This window comes from Protopterus annectens, chromosome 7.part0 (genome assembly GCF_019279795.1).
Source record: "Protopterus annectens isolate FY-2018-M chromosome 7.part0, PAN1.0, whole genome shotgun sequence".
Classification (NCBI taxonomy): domain Eukaryota; kingdom Metazoa; phylum Chordata; order Ceratodontiformes; family Protopteridae; genus Protopterus; species Protopterus annectens.
Window position 1 is genome coordinate 1,203,763,337 of NC_056739.1, and position 22,716 is coordinate 1,203,786,052.

General features: G+C 41.1%; 1 protein-coding gene across 1 annotated transcript in view; it reads left to right on the forward strand.

Moving 5' to 3' along the window:
* The window catches only part of LOC122806967 (ornithine decarboxylase antizyme 2-like), a gene marked incomplete in the record, with an annotated part of 281,144 nt that overhangs the window by 27,849 nt on the left and 230,579 nt on the right, over positions 1-22,716 (forward strand). The window contains 1 exon segment of the mRNA XM_044077822.1: positions 4,212-4,384. Within this exon segment, the coding sequence (XP_043933757.1) occupies positions 4,212-4,384 (173 nt within the window).

Genomic DNA, 22,716 nt, shown 5'->3' on the forward strand with positions numbered 1-22,716 from the left:
AGTATATCCCTCATTGGTGAGATCAGACCATAAATTAATCTCACTGGAGATCCACATCTCGCCCCCACCCCCAGCAAAAAAGACCACAGTGAAGAACTTCTCAAAAACAAACTTCACACTTCTTAAGACTGGAGTGGTATCCTTCAAGGCCCCCGAGCCAGTGGAAACCACAACCCACGCTGCTGAAACCCTTACAAATGCCTTCTACGAGCACCTCCAGGAATGTATGGATCAAGCAATCCCTAATAAAATCAAGACCCTTTCCACCAAAGGCAGTCGCCCGGTCTGGTGGACCCCAGCCATAAACAAACTCTACAACAAGAGGAGAAAGCTACTACATGACAGAGCAAAATCCCTAAAAGGGAAGGCATCTCTGATCAATACTAGCAAAAAACTACGATCACTCAAAATCATCCAAGGCCAACTTTGAGAGAAAAATCACTAATGACACAAAAGACAATCATAAGGCCTTCTTTAGCTATGTTAGAAACCTGGGTGGAAACTCCCAGATATGCTCAGAATTAGTCCAAAATGATAAAAAAATCACTGAACCCACAGATATTGCCAACATACTGGCAGACAGGTTCAGTGCAAATTTCTCCCCTCCCTCCCCCCCAAAAGGAGAAATATCTATCCCACCAGAGTCTAGCCTCCCAAACATCTCAGATGCCCAGGTGAGAGCTGCTCTCTCTAAAGCAAAAAACACAGCATCAATGGGACCGGACGGTGTCCCCGGCTGTGTGCTACACGAACTCAATGAGGAACTAAACCCACACATAAGGCTGCTGTTTAATCTTAGCCTTACTACAAGATACGTACCCAAAGAATGGGGTACGGCAACTGTGGTCCCACTCCACAAAGGCGGTGCTTCTACGGACCCTGGAAATTACCGCCCCATAAGCTTGACGAGCCTTGTCTGCAAAGCTATGGAGAGGATCATAATGGAACTCATAAATAAAGACATTGGGGACCTACAGACACTGGATCCTACCCAATTTGGCTTTGTCAAGGGCAGATCCTGCCTCTTGAACTTGGTCAACTTTTTCGAAACAGTCACTAAGGCCATTGATGAGGGTAAGGCAGTTCACACAGCCTACCTTGACCTAGCAAAAGCGTTCGACACAATACCCCACTCGGGCATCATAGAAAAGCTCACCAGCTTAGATGTAAACCCATATGTCACAAGATGGGTTGCAAACTGGCTCAAGGACAGAACACACAGGGTTAGAGTTGCTGGTGCCATGTCAGACTCTAAGCTGGTCATGAGCAGTGTCCCACAGGGCTCAGTCCTGGGCCCCCTCTTGTTCGGCATTTATTTTTCTAAAGTGCAGGCAAACATAGGGGGATTGTGGCTGACAAAATTTGCAGATGACTGCAAACTGGGCACCATAATTGACACTCCATCAGACACAGACATCCTCCAGAGAGGTCTCATAGAAATGGATAACTGGTGCCAGAGCCATGGCCTTAAGCTAAATGCCAAAAAATGTATAGTCATACCCTTTGGGAAAAACAAGGTGTAACCCCTAATTACCACATAGGTGGTAATCCATTAAACACGGAAGAAATTATCAGGGACCTGGGTACCCAAGTTGACAGTAACCTCCCTTTTGACACTCACATTGCCAAAGTGGTTAGGAAGACCTTCTACATTGCCCACCTGATCATGAAGGGATTCACATCCAGATCAGGAGAGGTCATTGTACCCCTGTACTCTTCACTTATCAGGCCAATGATTGAGTACAACGCCCCATTCGGAATGTACCTTACCCGACACCTGCAGCAGTTGGAAAGACCCCAAATGTTCCTCACCAAAAGGATAAAGGAGCTCAAACATATGTCATACGATGCCCGACTGAAGAAACTCCAGCTCTATTCAGTCGCATACCATCTGCTCAGAGGTGATCTGTGCCTGACATACAAGGCCATGTCCAACCCGGAATTAATGGACATGCTCCACCTCAAAAAATCCAAATCCACCAGAGCCACGAGAGCAAGAGACTTGAACCTCAACACGGATATAAATAGGACGTGCTGGAGGGACAGATTCATCACCCAGAGACTCCCTACACTATGGAACAGAATCCCAGTCCATGTGAGGCAGAGCCCCTCACTGACTCTGTTCAAGAGAAATCTTGATGAGTGGATGGGAGATCGTAGTTTTACCCCGGGAATCATGTCTGTATCACTGCTGGACAGAGGCACAGCAAACTAATGGGTATAGTATTCTCATCCTAAGGGGTGGTGAAAGCCACACACACTCTGGCTAGACTTATAAATGCCCTAGGGCAGATAGCCTAGTATGAACCTATGAACCTATGAACAAAAGCCTCAGAAGAGCATTCTGTTCCACATCAGGATCCACAAAAGCCTAAGAAGAGCATTCTCTTCCACATCAGGATCCACAAAAGCCTCAGAAGAGCATTCTTTTCCATATCAGGATCCACAAAAGCCTCAGAAGAATATTCTATTCCACATCAGGAAAGCTCTGAAGTGCTTCATACACAAACTTGTCTTTTAGTCAGCTCTTCTCTAGCTGCTTAACAGTTTGGGTGAGTGTAAGGTGCCCTGAAGCTTTGGAAGTTGACCAACTGTTATATCCTTGGCAGGATGTAGCCCATATAGCTAAGACTATTGCAGCAGTGATCAATATGAAGAACATGTAAATCTTTCAAATCTTTGGATCTATTATTTCATGTGAAGATAAGAGAAAGGGACAACCTGTATCAAAGCAGACTATTTGCAATGGTTGTGCAAGGCTGTTACCTTTTGTTATACTTACCACAACAAAACTATTCCAAGCAAGGTCATGGCCCACTCTCAGGACCTTGGCTTCATCTATGGCATTTTGGAAAAGACTAGATTCTAGAAGTATTCTAGAAGCAGCAACTTGGTTGTCTGTACATACGTTTTCAAAGCATTACAAGCTTGATTCCCCCTCTAGGACTAGATCAGGCTTTGCTAAGACCATTCTCCACGGGCTCCTGGACCTTTCTACATCCACCTCTCAAATGTAGGAAGTTAGGGTTGTATGCTTATGTAGCCAAGGCTGCTGCAGCAGTAATCAATATGGACATATTACAGTTGTATAAGTAAACTTACCATAACAGTAAATGTTCAAAGGATCACTGCTGCAGTAATCACCCCTTCCCTCCCTCCACCCCCTTATTTTTGTAATGTATTCTTTTGCAAAGGTGTGGACATTCATGTCTTTTTACTCCTACCTATGTCCTCTTAGGGCTCAGCCACCTTCAGTTGGCATGAACGCTCTGGAGAGCTTGGCACCCAAACCAGTCTTCTTGACAGAACAGCTTGAGCTAACTGTGTGAGTATATGGAATGTACCCTGAAGCTTTGGAAGCTGGATGGCTGCTGTATCGTTGGCAAGAAATAACTCGTATAATTATGGCTACTACCGGAGTGATCATTCAAATATGTACTGTTATAGTAAGTTTACTTGCATAACTGTATTTTCCTAGCTACCTAGCAGTGTGAACATTGCCTTCAGGTGATGGTCACTGTTAATGTGAAACCCCAACCCCATGTACAAAAATGGGAAAAAGGGGTCAATGTTGATTTTGGTAATGTTTTCATTCAACTGACACATTTAGTCCTAAGTTTATTTCACACAAGAATTTCATTTCAGGCATTGAAGGAAAGACAGTTTCTTGTGGCAGGTGATGTTTATTGAATTTTTTTTCTGCCAATGTTGGCCTCACCATGGTTACAATTCCTTATTTCTCTCACCTGAGAGGGTGCAGTATATGGTCTTGATTTACAGCTTAGTGCCTGTTGTGGCACGGTAGTCTTGATGTATATGGTTAAAAGTAATGGAATGTAGAAACAGGATAATTCTGGCCACTAATGGCACTAGTTTTGGTTTCTTCAGAGTTTGGTAACTGCAATACGTATTAAGACAAATGTTTTCTGTGAATTTCATTTGTTGCTGGATTAAACTCCAAGTATGATCATTTAGACCTGGATTTGATTTTTATCAGTTTCAGTTTGCATACTTTGCAGCTCTTGAGCGAGTCATTTAACCAGACCAAGAGTTACACATCATCACTGAAAGGAGACGCTTGTGTCTAGTGGGTCTTACTGGGGGAAAATGTCATATTGTTGGTGTTAAAACAGAAAACTAACTTCTGATTTAATCTGTCTTTCTAAATGATGCCATGAATAACTATAGACTTCATGTTTGGGATCTTTCAGCAAGGGAAGCTTACAGTGATGCAAGATTTTCCAGTGCATGGAAAACCACACCTTCTGCATTTCTACTTTCAGCTGACTGAATCAAAGGTTTCCTACTGGACTGCAGTACTCTCCAATCGGAACCTCTTCTTGGAAATATCAGATGAGGGATTGGCGGAAGGAAGCAAAGAAGGGTGAGTCGAGAAGGCATTCTTTTTGCTTGTCAAGAATTTTCTGCTCAAAAGTATCTAGTGTTAGTCATTTACATCACAGTGCTTTGAACAGTTTTACATGAATAATTAATAACTGATATGATCACTTTCTCGTAATCCTGTTTTGTTTTCTGTAAATTTCCAATGTCTGAAAATATGTGTCTGTATGAGCTTTCCTTGGGTGCTCTATTTTCTTCCCATTTCCCAAAAATATGCAGTGGGTTCATTACTCATCTTAACTGTGTGTGTGTGATTGTGTGTGTGTGTTAGACCAGTGCCCTTATATTGGCATAAAATTTAGCCACATCAAAGTGAGCCAGCAGTACTTGTCTTGCCATTTAACTTGCATACCAATCTCACTAAAAACCCAAGCTGTTTTCCTCTTACCTCTATGCATTCTTACATCAATTTTGTATCCTAGTTAATAATGTCTACAGTTAAAGTCCTCTATCTTTATCGTCAAAGCCTACAATCAGTACTCCCCCCCCCCTATAATATCTTGTTTCGCCTTCTCTAACTTTCTTCTCATTTTATCCTGATTTTTAACTTCCACTCTTACACTTGCCACAAACTTCACCCATTTCTAGTAATTATACTGCTTAACTACCCCACACTACTCCCATCCTATAATCGTCCCTCCATACAACCTAAATCAACTCTTACCACTATCTCCCCTTCATTTCTGTATTCTTCACCTATCCCCTCACTTCCTTTACTACCAGTACTTGACTTTCACATGCTACACTTTTATCCCCATTACTTAAGACAAAACTCTCTATTTCCAAAACTAATTTTGATAGCTCAGTAATCAAGCTATTCTGTCTCAAGTGTTATGTCAACCAGCATTTCTAGTTAACTAAAATTGTCAACGGTTACACTCTTCTGGAAGGCACCAATGTTTTTTGAGTGTATATTTTTTTGTCTTGTCAATTGTATACTTTAATATATGTTTAGTGATGTATGCTAAGTATTTAAATCAGTATTGTGTAACCTTTTAATGCCCAAAGTTTGTACCGTAGAGCTTTTCTCCATAGGCCTCCACTGAAAATTGGTCTCTGACCCAGGCTGACCTTCCCAGTTACCAAATGTCAGTCAGTCAGTAAATATTACATCTTGCCTACATCTGATGTATGAAGTCAGCTATATCCCATGTTTAAGCATTTAATGTAAACTGAAAGAGAACAACTAAAGAAGACTGGTAAATTCTTATACTTTTGGTATGGTGTTAAAAATGTGTACTTGGATTGCTGAATATTATTTTTATTAAAGCATTTCTTTGTTAAAAATGCAGTCTAATCCCCTTATACAGCAACGCCTTTTAGGCCTCTTGGTAGTCACGTAATGGATCCTTTTAAGAGCATCTGTTCCTCGCTGCTGTTTAACACCTCATAAAAAAATGTGTAAATATTGTTCATCCAACTATTGCATCATCTGTCAGCTAACCAAAATAATTTTTTCTTTTTCAAATGCTGCATTTCTTCCACAACTGCTATATAAAATTACCTCCATTGAAAAAGGAAGCACGAATCTGTTTTGCTGTAATATCTGATAGTATCTCTCCCTCTCTCTCTATATATATATATGTATGTATATATATATATATATATATATATATGTGTGTGTGTATGTATATATATATATATATATATATATATATATATATATATATGTGTGTGTGTATGTATGTATATATATATATATATATATATATATATATATAGAGAGAGATAGATAGATATAGATATATATGTATATATATATATATAGGTCTACTTCTGTATATCGAGAAAACATTTTTTGGAAAAACAGAAAGCCAAATCCACTTTAGTGAAAGTGCACTTTCGCGAACACCAGTTTGCTGAATCGGGGGGAGGGACACACACTAAAAACACAATTTTGCAGGGGGGCAAGCTCCCCTGCACCCCCCATCTGGGGGGGGGCTATACCTCCCACACCCCCACTATTTAAATATACTAACTCCAAGGTTGCACTACAGTGAGCTAAGGGTATATTTCCTTATCCCCACTGTGCCGTGCTTCAGTAAACTGGTGTTCACGAAAGTACACTCTAGTTTAAGTGCGTGTTCGCTAAAGTGGGTTTGGCTTTCTGTTTTTTGAAAAAATGGTTTCTCGATGAGAAGTAGACCCAGACAGATTCATACATGCTTAAAAATGTATATCCTTTGTCTACAAGCCAACCTTATTTATTTAACATTTGTTATCCGGGTAAGTGAACTGATCCAAAGACCTTTTCAATCATGACTCAAGCCATTGGTGCCAGACACCACAATTAAACATTCAATAGAAAGTAGAACTATTAGTAGTTTACATAGACTTTGGCAGTAACATAATTTTAGGTATACTGCTGTATTGAATTTTAATTTAGGAACCGATCATTTTTTTAATTTTCAGGTTTGTACTGTTCATTAGTGAAAGAGCAAATTAGTTTATGGTTCAGTTCCAAAGAAGCATTTCAATGAATATTAGAAGAGCTGAGTTAGTATTAAGTCAGTAAATTGAATACATATTTGTTCCTTGCCTTACAGGATCTTTCGAGGCCCCATCACTGAAACGCTTACAGGCATGCTGTTTCATCAGATAGCTTTTAGTTGTGGTGTGAAGCTTGTAAGGTCATTCACTTGTCTTATTTCTTGGGGTAGTTTGGTCCAGCTGGAAGATGCATTTTTGCTGAAGGCTTTTTCAGTAGTGGTTAGTTTGTAAGAAGCTCTGGCTAACTGAGTGCAGTTCGTATTTCTAAGATCATAATTACAATCCCTATTAAAAATTATGTTCTTTAAAGGTGGACATTATCCAGTATTAAGGTGCCTGTGAGTAAGGGTATTAAGCTTATTTCTTGTTGGAAATGCAAGCCATTTACCATTCTTTATTGTACTATGGAGGTGTTTTCTGTTTTAGCTAGGATGATGAAGCATATTATTTTATTCTCTGTGGTTTGTAATAATGTGGTGTTAGCAGCTGAGTTTTTAACAATGGGGGGCAGTCCATATTCAGTCCTAGGAGTGAGTATATTGATGGCCATGGAATATCTGTCTTCTGGAGTTAGATTAGTTAATGCACTGGCTGCTTTAAGTTGTCCTAGTACTTGTTAACTTTGGTATGTCCTTTAAACATTAAGAGAGAGAGAGAGATCCAAAAATAATTCCAAAATACTTTTGAGAGTTGGCGGTAGACAAAATGTTAAAGGAGGAGGCATTAGTAATAACAGGAATAAGGGCAAGTTTAATCTTTTGAGCTGGGCCAAGCAGCTTGACAGTAGTCTTGCTGGTATTTGCCTGGTTTATTTTTGCCAACTACTTCCAAAATACTTCAAAATCAAACTGAAGCTTTGAGATATCATATGCTGATTTCCCATCCCTAGTGAATATGTCATCTGAATGCTTTTTGAAGTCAAGTGTTGCAAGGGAGGTAATTAATAATGAGAAATAGAAGTGATCCTTGGCCAAGACCCTTGTGGGACTTTTCAGGAAATATTTCTGTTTACTGAGGAATGGTAAGCTCCACGCTGGAGGCTCGATTGGATAGTTGTGAAATCATTGTAGAACCTCTGATGTTCTTCATATTGATCGCTGCTGCAGTAGCCCTGGTTATATGGGGTTATATCCTGCCAAGGATATTACAGACATCCAGCTACCTCTAGGATAGTTATTTTTCCTCATTAGTTAAAAGTACTATATTTAGGTAGGGTTTTCTGGATAGCTACTTAAGACAGATATTTTTCAATTGTGCTGGATAAAACTTTCTAGTGATCGCCTACATATGTTAAATAGTGTCTTTCATATAGACAGTAGGATAGTAGTTAAGTAACGTTGTCATTGATTATAGTGTCCTTTTATATTTGTTTAATAGGATTCAGAGTAGTTGCTGTTATTGTTGTTGTAAAGATTTCTTAGAGTAAAAAGTTGTTCTGATGTCTGAAAAGTCCACTGGTTTCCCAAACTGTTCAGCCCGTGGACTCTCTTCTGTATACAAATTATGTTTTTTCACCTATAACTTTTTTAATTCACTATCAGACTGTAAGATAACCCAATTTTTCTCTATGATATCTTTTTACTTGTCATGTATGTCCATAATATCTCATTACATAACCAAGGGACCAAGTTTTATCATTCATCCTTGCATTCAAAGTTGGTATGGTATTACTGTGAAGATATGGACAAGCTGCTCTCCCACGTTCTGAATTCACATATTGTATATTTTCATTAATAAGGATGGTACTGTACCAACTGGAATGCAAGTCTTTCACCATATGTTCAACTTCAGTCTTAAAACCATGGTCTGATGTATTGAGCCTACTGCTAGTATTGTATTAGCCAGATGGGAGGAATTGTATGTTTATGATATGAATTCAGTGGTAATTAGTTATAAGAATAATAAATTAATGTTTTATAAATGTTTTGTGGATGGTGTGCTTCTCCTGTCATCAGGGGATAGTCAGGTCCTAAAGATGTTTGTTAAAGAATTACATGACACTACCAGTTTTCTTTGTTTCTCATACAAAGAAGTTCACTTTTTTGATACTCTAATTATGGATAATGGTGTATTACATACCACTATACATAGAAAAAATGTGCAAGCTACCAGGTATGTGCATGGTAACAGCATGCACCCTAGACATATTTACAAAGGTGTTATAAATAGTCAACTATTGCTTGCAAGTAGGCTCAATACATCAGACTGTGGTTTTAAGACCGAAGTTGAACGTATGGTGAAAGACTTTCATTCCAGGGGTATAGTACATCCTTAATTAATGAAAATATACAATATGTGAATTCAGAATGTAGGAGGGTAGCTTGTCTGTATCTTTGCAGTAATACCATACCCACTTTGAATGCAAGGACGAATGATAAAACTTGGTCCCTTGGTTATGTAATGAGCTATAATGGACATACACGATAAGTAAAAGATATCCTAGAGAATTGGGTTATCTTACAGTCTGATGGCGTGAAAAAACACAATTTGTATATAGAAGAGAGAAAAATCTTAAACAGCTTCTATGTTGTAATGATATGTATTTTAAGCAAGAAAGAGTTCAAGGTGCTAAAAGATATACGGTTCCATGTTATAACTGTATTTACTGCAAATATATTAATACTGATGCAGAATTTGAAAACCCTATTTCTAGAAGTAAGTTTGTATTTAATACTTCTGCTAATTGTATTACTGAGAATATAGTCTACTTTGGGAATTGTGAAATTCACCAGTTTTTATATAAGTTAGACAAACTGTAAGTTAAAGGAAAGAATAGCCTTGCATCTCTCTGAAATACGTAGAGGGATGGAGACTAATGCTTTATGTAAGCATATTTTGGACAATGGTAGTGATCATATGCTTAAATTTAGGGTGTAACAAAAAGTATATTTAAATAAAAGAGGAGGGGATATTGTCACCAAAACTGAAGCTGCTGAATATGAGTGGATTAATTTTTTCAGAGCTGATATGCCACCTGGTCTGAATACAATGAATAGTATTAAGCCTATATTGAAACTGAAACCTTCTCAAGTTTAGATTTTAGTTACTAATTTGTTTTAATTAGTGTTTTATTTAGCCTCATCCATTTTTATTCAGATGTTAAGGGGTTAATTTTATACCTACATTGCTTTCATTTTAATTGGCTGGTTGAAGATATTCAAGTACTGAACTGAATCATTTTTATTAATGCATTGAAAAAGAGTTGTTACACTCGAAAGCTTTGCATTGTGTTGTGTTAATAAATTGCTTTTACTGTATGACGGTCAGTTCCTCATTTTTTGTACAGTGGATATTTCTATTTTACCATAAGGTCCATTCAGCTGCTTACCTTCGTTTGGTATTGTGGTGTTCTGACACCATCTCCTTTTTTAGAGCCGATGTATATGGGTTCAAACCCTCCACTGCACCAACATCAGAGCCGATATTCCTGGAGACTTCAGCTTCAACATCTTTCCTCACTTTCTCGACACCATTGCCCCCAGGTTGGGAAAGGTACTGGAACCCCATAGTATCAGAGTTGAAGCCCCAATGGTGGAATCAACTCCAAAGTTTTCAGAGCCATCCTTCCCCCTTAGTGTCTCAGTTGTAGACAGTTCAGTTCAGGGGTACTCCTCAAAGACCACCTCTTTTGGAGTTGGGAAAACTACTGACTTTGATAGAGGTAGCTCTTCCTCAGCTTCATTAACTGAGTCAGCTTTCAAGGCTGTGGAGTGGCCTTTGGCTCAGTCCAAGGAGACTGATGCATGCACAGAGTTAGGATCCATCTTGACTCCCATTGGATCCTGTGCCTCCTTCCTCTTATTCAGGTAGACAGAGACAGAAGGCCCAATCAGCTTCGAGGTAGCTCTGCATTCAAACTCCCTGCCTGACTCTGTAATGTCTCCATCAGAGCCCGTAAGACACATTCTTGGAAAAGGACATGCAAATAAAAACATCTAGACTCCTCTTCAGAGTCATACCAAAGATGCAGACTTAGATGATGATGAATGTCCCTCAAGATCCCCCCTGAAGATGTCTCATTTGGGTATATTCTGGAATTGATGAGACAGAGGGGGAATGGTCCACAGAAACTTCCTCCTCTTCTTATGAGTCTGTATTCCTAGAAGCTTTTGATGTTGACATTCTTGAGTCCCACCTCCTGACACCTTAATAGATCTTATCACACAGAAGGCTTGGAAGAAACCTGATGTGGCAGAGCCTATTGCCAAAAAGCCAGACAAGATTTTGTTTGCCCCAAAGGATAGGAGATATTGGTCCAAGGGCCTCCCCAGTAGATGTTATGGTGGTAGCAGCAGCAGCCACAAAGAAATAACTTTTTGAAGCAAGCTCCTCATCCTTCCCCCTGAACAGGGAGTCAATGGCATTGGACAGACTGGGGAAGCAGACATGTGCTTTTCTGACGTTTGCATTTCAAGCACTGAATTCACACCAGACATGTTTCCACAGAGACTTTTAAGGAGCTTTCCAAGTCTTTCAGGTAGTTTGCCTGTGGACATCCAAAAGATGGTGAACGCCCAAATGTCTACCCTGCAATCTTCCTCAAATGTGGCTGTGAGACTACTATCCAGCACAGCTGATGGTAAATAGAGGGCAGCTGGCACAGGTATTATCATGCATGGATGCGACTATGCAATTTTGCTGAGATTCAAGGCATCCTTTATCAGTGTCCCCTATGACAGTTCCACCTTGTTTGGACCTAAGATAAGAGAAAAGCTTACCAGGAGCAAACAGGGTGGTAAGATCTTGTCTGCCATGAGAATCCATTTTTATACTCCTCAAAGCTCCTTTTCTTGGAATCCAAGAGGAGGTAAGAAAATGTGGTTAAAAAAGTCCCAAGGTTTTCACCAGGACGTTACTGGGGATGGACCCTGAGGCAGAGGAGGAGAAGGCAGTCTAAATGGATGCCATCAAAGAGATAGAAGTGGACCTCAAAGTCAAGACTTCCGTGGGCCCTTCCTTGAGAAACCTTAACCAGTGCCCCTGAATGCTTGCCTGACTGTTGCAGTCTGGAGATGGTTGGAGGACCTTTTTCACACCCTTTCGCCTGGCAAACCATAACTTCAGATTTATGGATGTTATGGATTATCAACAGAACCTATACAATACCCTTATTAGATTTTCCAAAGAAAAGATTAGTGTTCCCCAATATTCCACTCAATCAGTTGGAATCTACAACAGAGGTGTCAGAGTTGCTAATTAAGAGAGTCATCCAACCAATCCCCACCCTCCCCTCCCAAAAAAAGATCATTTAGGATGTGGAGTCTAGTCCAGGTTCTTAGTTCCAAAAAAAAAACAGGGGACCTCCAGACCAATATTGTTTCTCAGCAGCGGAAATCAGTATATTTCAAACAGATGAAGTTCTGTACTATCACAGTGCAGTCCATTCTACCTCTGTTGAAGAAGGACAATTGGATGTGCTGTATCAATGTCCAGGATGCCTACTATCTTATCAAGATCCAGAGGTAATCCAGAAGGTTTCTCCATTTCCGTCTGGGAACCAGTCACTACCAATTCAGGGCACTGCCATTCTGTCTCAACACAGCTCCCCAGGTGTTCACCAAGATTATGGCAGTTGTATCATCTCATTTCTGGCTGCAAGGGATCCATGTCTTCCCATATTTGGACGATTGGCTCCTAACTGCTACTTACAGGGATCTACTGCTGCAACACCAATCACTCCTTCTCTCTTAAATATAAATCAACTAGAAGGCAAACTGCCTGCCTCACATAACATAGAATTGTAGGTTGCTAGACAGACACTGTCCAACAAATTGCAAAACTCCCTGTTGCAAGAATCACCTCATTAAAGTTCATAGCTTTTCAAGTGATGCAACACCCTTGACCACATGCAGGAGTCATTTTTTGTCTATTGGGGATGATGGCCTTTTCTGTTACACTAGTTCCATTGGCAAGATATCACAGGAAAGTCCTACGGTAGACATTACGTAGCAGTACACTAGTCACAGAAATTTCAGTCCCTTTACACCAGAATCCAACTTGCTTAGGTATGCAAGAATCGCATAAATTGGGGGATTACATCTGAATCAATAGTACAGGGTATATACTTTTGTCCACCTGCTCCCAAGACCACAGGATGCAGGACATCATTATTCTTTTGGAAAAACGTGGCTATGTTTAGAAATGTCCCTTGGGTCATTAGCCTAGTAACAGTCTATGAATCTGTTTGAAAATATTATGTACATTTTTTTTCTATTTTGGTCTGTGGTATGAGGTCACATAAAGTAATTAATTGTGCTAATCATATAACTAATCTCTATTTTAGAGTACTATCCATTGTGTTTTAAAATGTCTTGTCCACCTAGAAAGATTGAATGCCAAGGTGCCAATGATATTGTGTTCTACAGTTTTATGTCATAAGTGAATAAGTGATCTATTTTAAATCAGCAAAGTTTGTTCAGTATTTCTAGAGACTGTTCTGTTAGAGCAGCACCCCATCCCTGCATGCTGCTGTTGGCTCCTGTAGCTTTTTGTTTGTTTATTTATGTAAGTTTGCTTTCCGTGGTAGGGCACTGATCAATACTGACAAACTTCAGGCCCACCTAGGTTGTATTGAATCAAGAAGTGTTGCACATCATTCTAGACAGTGAATACAAATGTAAATATACGTAACTGTGATATATACAGTTTTACTGGTGTGTATATAATTCATAATAAAATATTAAAGAAAAGCTGTGGAAAATTAAATTAAGGATCAAGCAGAATTTGTGAAAGTTGTGTACAGTTTTGATAACTACTAGAATAGGAAAAAGGTTTGAGATGATGACAAATGCCTGCGTAATTGATTTTGAGGTTATATGGCTTGAGTTGGTACATTTACCTTTGCTGTGCTTCATCAGGTACATTTTGAATGTTGGTTTTAATGTTGAGTATGTGAGAATACCCTTTAGGCTGAGGGAGTGTTTGGCCAGAGTTTGGGACTAACAGAGAGAAGCAGTGTTTGCTGCAGTGAAGCTTTGCTATGGGTGTTTGCTGAAGCGGGCCTGTCATGTATTGGCTTCTGAGGCTGTATGAAGGAGCAATAAGAGAGTGTTTTGAGGTGAGTGGTGCCGGAGTGTCTAGATCCATCCATTAATCCATCCTCAACCCCTTTTCCCAATTTTGCACATGGGGTCAGGGTGTCACTTCAGCAGTGACAATCAAGAGCCAAGGGTTATACTGCCAGGTGGCTAGCCCTTCCCAGTAGTTCATCCATACCACACACTCACAAAGACACACTTACACCTAGGGCCAATTTAGAGTGTCCAGTCTACCTGCTGCATGTCTTTGGAATGTGGGAGGAAAACGGAGCACCAGGGGAAACCCACCCAGACAGGAAGGACATCGCACAGAACACAGCCCAGCCAAAAGTCAAACCAGAGAACCCCTTGCTGTGAGATGACACTGCTAACCGCTGCACCTTTGCGCCACCCTTGGAGTGCTTAGATGCAGGAGGTTAAATATTAAAGAGCTTAGTAAGAGCTCATCTCTTTGTTTTCTAGACAGCTTTGTACAGTGGATGTAAAAAGTGTACACATGCCTGTTAAAATGCCAGGTTTTTGTGATATAAAAAATGAGACCACAATAATCATTTCAAAACTTTTCCCACCTTTAATGTGACCTATAACCTGGACAATTCAATTGAAAAACAAATAAATCTGCTGGGGGAAAAATATAAAATATAAAAAAACTACAATAAGCTGGTTGCATAAGTCTGCACACCCTTAAACTAATACTTTGTTGAAGCACCTTTTGATTTAATTACAGCATTCAGTCTTCTTTGGTAGAAGTCTATCAGCATGGCACATCTTGACTTGGCAATATTTGCCCACCCTTCCTTGCAAAAGCTCTCTAATTCTGTCTGATTTCGAGGGCATCTCTTGTGCACAGCCCTCTTCAGGTCACCCCACAGATTTTTTATTGGATTTAGGTCTGGGCTGTTCCAAAATATGTAGAAAGTGATACAATCCGACAGCCACTTAGAATTGTTTGGCAACTGGTTTACCTTTTCTGGAGTCAGAAAAAGACACAAAAAGCTGATTTGATTTCCTAATGTCTTGTTCTGTCTAAATAAAATCTAAGTTGTGTGTGAACATAGTTTGTACAGCATATATTCCAATTTGTTGGTGTGATTAGGGAAGAAAATGGGCAACTCAATGACTTGATTAATGTTAAATCTCAGAACGTACTTTAGGCAAAAAGGATGGATTAGTCCTGAGAGATACTCTGTCAGCATGGAAGACCATGTAAGGGGGCTTGATGGATAGGGCTTGGAGCTCTGACACTCTACGGGCTGATGTGATGGCTACTAAGAAGATAGTTTTCCACAACAAGAATTTTAGTTCACAAGATGATGCAGGCTCAAAAGGAGGAAGAATGATACGAGATAACATAAAATTCAAATTCCAGGGGTAATACGGTGTCTTCACTGGAGGCCTTATGTGAAAGAAACATTTTAGAAAAGCCTTAGATAATTGGTGAGCTATAATATTCAAACCATCGATTCCTAGATGAAAATTAGATATAGCAGCTAGTTGTACCTGCAGTGTAGCAGCCGCTGCTCCTTTGTTGAAAATTTCTGTCAAGAATTGTAAAGTAGAAGACAATGATGCTTGGTAAGGGTCAGTGTTATGGGAGGAAGCCCAAATAGAAAATCTCTTCCACTTACTATGATACAATTTTCTAGTGGAAGGCTTATGGGAAGCCAACAAAAAATTTTACTAGTGTCATGGGAAAGATTATAAAGCCTGGTTATGCAGGGAATTGTAGCAGCCAAACGGTTAGCTTCAGTGTCTGCAATGGTAGATGAAGATCCCCTGATAGATGTGTCAGTAAGTCCAGAACTGGGTCCAGGATCCATGGGTCTTCCAGAATGTGATGGTAAAGAAACTGAAACCAAATCTGCCGAGGCCAGTGAGGGGATATAAGGATGATTGTCCGTCCCAGTGACTTTGCTTTCTGTAAAAATCTGGGTATCGGAGGAATTGGGGGAAATGCGTAGAGGAGACCCGGGGGCCAATCGTGGACAAGAGCATCCCTCTGGGAGTGACCTGGCATGAGAATCAGGGCAAAATAGCTTCTGCATTTGTTGTTGATATGACTGTCAAACAGGTCGCAGGAAGGCTGGCCCCATTTACAGAAAATCCTGTCCGCAATCTCTTGTTTGAGGGACCATTCATGGGGCATTTAAACTGCCCTGCTCAGTCTGTCCGCTATGACGTTGGATTTGACCGGGATGTGCATTGCTAACCAAAAGTGCTGGGATGACACTGCCCACTGCCATACTCTGAGGGCTTCTCGGCAAAGGGGTTAAGACTTGGTCCCGACTTGCTTGTTCAGGTACCAGAACACTTGCATGTTGTCTGTCTGTATTGCAATTATCCTTAGAGGAAGAGAGTCCTGAAAGTATTGCAGCGCTAGAAGTACTGCTCTCCTCTCCAGGACATTGATATGCAGATGTGATTCTTGATCTGTCCATGTGCCTTGGGCAGTCTTTCCCTGAAAAAGACCCCCCCCCCCCACCCTATCAGGAAAGCGTCCGTGGTCACAGTGGCAATGGGAGGGGGTAGCATGAAAGGACGTCCTATTGTGACATGGAGATGTCAATCACTACTGAAGATCCTTCTTGCAGGACTTCGTTATCAGGATCGTGTGATTCATTGGAAGTTCTTGGTAAGACCATTGCATGAATAGAAGCCATTGAAGGATTCTCATATGCATCCTTGCTAACGGGATTGCCAAGATAGCTGCTGTCATCAATCCTAGTACTTTCAATACCTCTGCAGCTGGTGCCCTGTTCTTTGATACCAAGGACGTGATGTGTTGGTGAAGAATACAAATCTTTTCTGGTGGAAGATGAAGAGTGATGGTTGACGTGTCTAATTCTGTCCCTATAAAAACAATATGGTGCGATGGCAACAAGGCAGACTTTTCGAAGTTGACTTGTAATGCCTAGCCGATCGCAGAGTGTCAGAGTAGCCTCTCTCGCTTGAAGTTGATGCCTGGTGGTGGAGATAAGGAGTCAATCGTCCAAATACGGAAACACCTGGAATCCTAGACGCCTCAGGTGAATCGTGACTACTGCCATGCACTTGGTGAACACTCTGGGGACTTTAGTGAGACCAAAGGGCAAAGCTCGGAATTGATAATGATTGGCTCCCAGCTGGAAATGCAGGTGATCCCTGGATGGTCTGGCCATCTTTATATGGTAGTACGCATCCTTGAGATCGACCAAGTACATCCAATTGTCCTTCCCTAAAAAGGGAAGTATGATCTATAGCGTGACCATTCAGAACTTCTCTTTCCTGACAAATTGGTTGAGTCTGCTGAGATCCAAAATGGTTCTCCAGTCCCCTGTTTACTTTGGAACCAAAAAGAATCTTGATTAAGTTCCGAATCCTGTTTGGTCTGCCGGGACTGGACGGATGACTTTTTCTAGCAATCGGCGTACCTCTATTGCTGCTTGTTCCCTGTGACTGGGTGGAACATCCGGGATTTTTTTGATGGGAATGGGCTGGGTGGAGAACGGTATGAAATACCCTCTGGAAATTATACTTTGTACCCAAATGTCATTTGTTATATCTAGCCAGGCTTCTGGGTACAATGACCAGCAACCTCTGACTGCCTCCAGAGTAGGACAGCCGGACCTCCCTTCAGGAGCACTGGTAGGACAGACCAGAGAAGTGATCTGTCACCCTGGTGTTGCGGACCCCCTCTGCCGTGAGGGCGGCATCTTCCATTGTAACCCCTCCTCTGCCTCTTGAGGGGGGCTCTCCACGTTTGTCTTGAAAGGCTCCTTGGGCTTTCCGGAACCACATCATTCCTCCCCTCTGACCTTTAGGAAAGGGTCAAGTGGGGGTGGAAAAACTGATTCCGACGGCAGACTGTCTTTCCTTCTTGTTCACACCTGGTCAAAGTCTCCTTCACCTTTGGCCCAAACAAGGATGAGCCGTCAAATGGGATATTAGTAAAGGAAGACTTGAAGGGTTCCACGAAGGAACAGAGTTGCATCCAAGCATGCCTACGAAGAGCAATTCCTGTACCTGCAACTCTACTTTAACCATCAGCTGCATAAGATTCGAGACACATAGACGAGTTAACTATCGAATTAAGGTTAATGAGCTGGGTGGCAACTTTGTCGGTTACACTCGTAGCTACAGCACCCTGAAAAGTATCTCCCAACTCCTTAAGGAGGTCTCTCTGCAGTCTGGTAAAATGGGTCAAGTTGCTCAGTGATCTGAGTGAGAAAGTCGCTGAACTAAACATGCGTTTCCCATATCTATCCATGATCCTAGATTCTCTGTTAGGAGGATGAATAGATGAGGAAGTCTCAGACATTTCCTTTTTGGTGGCTGCCGCCACCACCATGGCATCAACAGGGACACCCTTGGTCAAAAAGGACTTATCTACAGGGGCACAAATAAACTTATTAGGCCTCCTAGGAACAGGTTCCATAGATTCTGGTGACTCCCACGCCTTACAAGAGACCAGATCCATAAGCTCATCGTAGGGCGGAGACACCCAAGAGGTGGAAGGTTGAGACCCGAATGCCTTCAGGAGAACTGACTTGTCCTCAGTAGGGCTCTTGGACTGCCGATCACCCCTCTGCCTAAGAATTTCAAGAATCTCCACAAAGGAGATGTCCTCGGAGGGGGATCTAGGGGACCCTTCTGATTCATCTAAGTCTGTGTCTGATGTTAGAGACTCCTGTGGGAGTCCAAATGCCTCCTCTTGCATAATCTCTTCCTGGGAACTTCTTCAGGGGAACTTCTGGAGAGGTCTCAGAAGAGCAGGGAACACCCTGTGGGGCTACCTGAGGCTCTGAGTCTCTATGCTTGGGATGACTGGAGGAAACAGAAACTGACACAGGCACTTTAGGGGAGGAAGAGGTCAGACCTTGAGATGAGGCAGTCTTAGGAGACAACACTCGCCTCATGGCTTTGAATGCACCACGGCTCCGATGAGAAGACTACGATGGATCAGAAGGAACCGCAATCCCCTCCCGCACTGAAGCCGTGGGCTCCAAGCCCGAGGTAGGAGCCGAGCTCACCTGAGCTGAAGCCCCAAGAGGAAGAGTCTGCACCGACAAGTCGGTGCGACTGTCCTCCCCGGACCTGACCGGAGAGTGTCTGCTCCTAGAGTCCCCGGCCAGTGCCGAGAATGTCCGAGCAGATGGAGCCGATGACACTGGAGCAGATGTCTGCTCCAAGGGATCCACAATCATCTGGTCGGCCTCCTCCGAAGGTCTAGTATGGCTCAGAGGAGGAGCAGACAATTCAGGAGTAATGGTCTTCAGCTCAGACAGTTGGGTCTGAACCGGCAGCAATTTAGCTAGGCCTGGTGCCTTTAAAAGTTTCTGAACCAGCCGGTCCATATCCAGATCAGACAGGCTGACAGAAGACCTGGATGAGTGAATAGATGGAGCCAATTGGAGCAGTAGAGAGGGAGTTTTTTCGGCAACCGGTTCCAGAGCAGTGTCCCAGTTCTGAAAAGAACAGACTGTCTGCTCCGAAGTCAGTGGAGCCGAAGTCGCAACACTTTCTGACTTTTTTCCTTTCTTTGTCCTGGATTCTGAGGAAGATTTGGACAATTTGCTGGCCCCATCCTAGTTGGACAATGTCTCTGAGAAAGGGTGTTTGATAATACCCCTATCAATTAACTTCCTCTTCCTTTCTGCAAGCACTGTAGTAGAAAAGGACTGGCAGATACTACATGACTCCTGCAGGTACACCTCACCCAAACAATATACACACTTGCACATGGGCATCCATAATGGACATCTTTTGTCCGCAGTCTGGGCATTTTTTTAAACCCAGACTTTGGATGCTTTTCCTTCTCTTCAGACATAGTACTAACTACTATTCACAAAATCAAAAAAAAAACACTATTTAACTATATAAGATAGTTAAAGATGGAGAGGATTAATCTAACTACACACAGTACACACAGCCCAAAAAGGCAACTAGTAACAAAACTGTTTAGCTATATAAAGTTAAATAGGATTAAAGCAATCCAATATCAACAAGCCCGAAAGGGCAATTCTATCTAACAACTGTAAGAAAAGGCCCAAGGCCAAAAGGCCGAAGGCAATCAAAATATTTTACTGGGAAAGGGGAGAAAAACAACTGCTAACTAGATAATATTATATAGTTATAGTAATAAAAGATATAAAATTGAAATAGAAAACTTGTTGAAAGTTGAAAACTCCCAATAATAGTCTTGAGCAATGCTGGAAACCAAGAGATCTGTGCTGCTGCAAACTAGATCTGAGGTAATTCCAGCATTGCATTGTGGGATAATGGGTTGGATCTCGAGCTACTGGAGAACTTTGAGCTTGCTAGTCGGCCGTGTCGGAGCCGAGGATCGGCTCCGAACCCATCAGTGAAGAATGAAGGCGAGATGGTACAACTCACATGGAACGTTATGGTGAGTACTTTTGTTGATTTAGATGTATGCTTGGGGTCATTGTTTTGTTGAAAGTTAAAATTCCTCTTCATCTTCAGCTTTCTAGCAGATGCCTGAAGGTTTTGGGCCAAAAGTGACTGGTATTTGGAACTGTTCATAATTCCCTCCACCTTGACTAAAGCCCCAGTTCCAGCTGAAGAAAAGCAACCCTAAAGCATGATACTGCCAGCACCATGCTTCACCGTGGGGAATGGTGTTCATTTGGTGTTCTTTTGGTCATGCGAAGTGTTTCTTTTGCGCCAAACATACCTTTTGGAATTGGGGCCAAAAAGTTCAGCCTTGGTCTCATCAGACCATAACGCATTTTCCCACATGCTTTTGGGAGACTTGATGTTTTTTGCGAATTTAAGCTGGGCCTGGATGTTTTTCTGTATAAGAAAAGGTTTCCATCTTGCAACCCTACCCCATAGTCCAGACATATGGACAATACAGGAGATTGTTGTCACATGTAGTACACAATCAGTACTTGCCAGAAATTCCTGCAGCTCCTTCAGTGTTGCTGTAGGTCTCTTGGCAGCCTCCCTGACCAGTTTTCATCTGGTCTTTTCATCAATATTGGAGGGATGTCCAGTTCTTTGCAATGTTACTGTTCTCCCATATTTTATCCACTTTTTGATGACTGTCTTCACGGTGTTCCATGGTATATCCAATGCTGTTGAAATTTTTTTGTACCCTTCTCCTGACCGATACCTTTCAACAATGAGATCCCTTTGCTTTGTAATGGCTTTTGCTGTAGCAGGCAACTGAGTAAATGTCAGGAAAATCCTACTAGGACAGCTGAACTTTATTTGGGGTTAATCAGAGTCTCTTTAATTGATAGCAAGTATGTACCCAAGATGACTGAATGCTGTAATTAAATCAAAAGGTGCTTTAACAAAGTATTAGTTTAAGGGTGTGCACACACATCAAAGTATTAGTTTAAGGGTGTGCACACTTATGCATCGAGCATATTGTATGTTTTTTTATTTTTTATATTTTTTCCTCCTAACAGATTTGTTTGTTTTTCAATTGAATTGTACAGGTTATAGGTCACATTAAAGGTAGGAAAGGTTTTGAAATGATTTATTGTGGCCTCATTATTTATATCACAAAAACCTGGTATTTTAACAGGAGTGTATAAACTTTTTATATCCACTGTAGCTTTTTTTAATGAAGAGGTGGTGTTGTACTCATTTAGGGGAGTTTGCTAGGAAGAAAGATTTTGTTTGAGTATTTGTAGGGATTAAGGGTTTTTCTTAGAGACATTGGTTACTGGTGGTAGTCCATATTCCATCGGGTCAAATAATATGCCTTTGATGGTTTCTGTAGGAGAGGAAAGGAACTGGGAGATCTATTGGCCCAGGATAGGAAGTCATTCATTTTGACTTGTTTTTTAATATGTGGCACAGAAAATTTAAATATTGGTCCACCGAAATCTCCAAATACTTAAAGGCTGGGGTGGTTTCAATGGGAAGGTTATTTCTGGCATTCATTTCAAATGTCTTTTTTTTTTTTTTTTTTTTAATTGATTTTGGTAGGTGCGAAAAATTATTGATCTGATGTCAGTTTTCATTCATTCCTCAACTAATGGCTTCGGATCCACTCCTCTGATCTGACTTTGCCTTTACAAAGCTCATGGCCTCCAACAAATTCTCGAGCTCCTTCCCTACCCATAATGCGCCATCTCTAATATTTTGCAGATCTCATTTCCCGCTTTTGCGTCTAGACATGGTCATTTTCAGCTGTCGAATATACAGTGGGAGTGAAGTCTTTTTTTATATTTTTTATCTACAAAATCCTTATATACGATTACCTGTTTAATCTTTAATTTTATTTTTAAGTCGTTACTACTGTCCTTTTTCATACACTTTTGCATGTAATTTTTCCTACCATCGTTGGTAGGCCTAATCTTCCTGCCCTACTGCCTTTGCACTTGGTGTATATCTCTTTCATTACCATAGCTGGTATTTTTTCCTATCTGCAAGATTATTGTAGTTCAATACTATTGTGGTGTTCACCCTTTCCTTCTCTTTCTGGTTAAAAAAAATGTTTAGTTTAATACTTCTGTTATTACGATAATATTTTCTTTCAAAATGTCTGCAAAAGATCTTACAGGATTTATGAAGTGTGATGAGTATGGGCACAAGTTGCCTTATTCTGATGCCCACAGTCTGTGTGTATATCGCTTGGGACTGGATCATTTACAACAGGATTGCAGTATCTGTTGTGGGTTCAACACCCCAGCACTAGCTGAAAGGAAGAATAAATTGATTTTAAAAGGCTTACTACCAACTTCATTTTCCAAAGCTATTAATGGGGTTCAGTCCTCCCAACACAATCTACATACCCTAGAAAAAGGTCTAAACCTATTGAGCATCCAGCTTC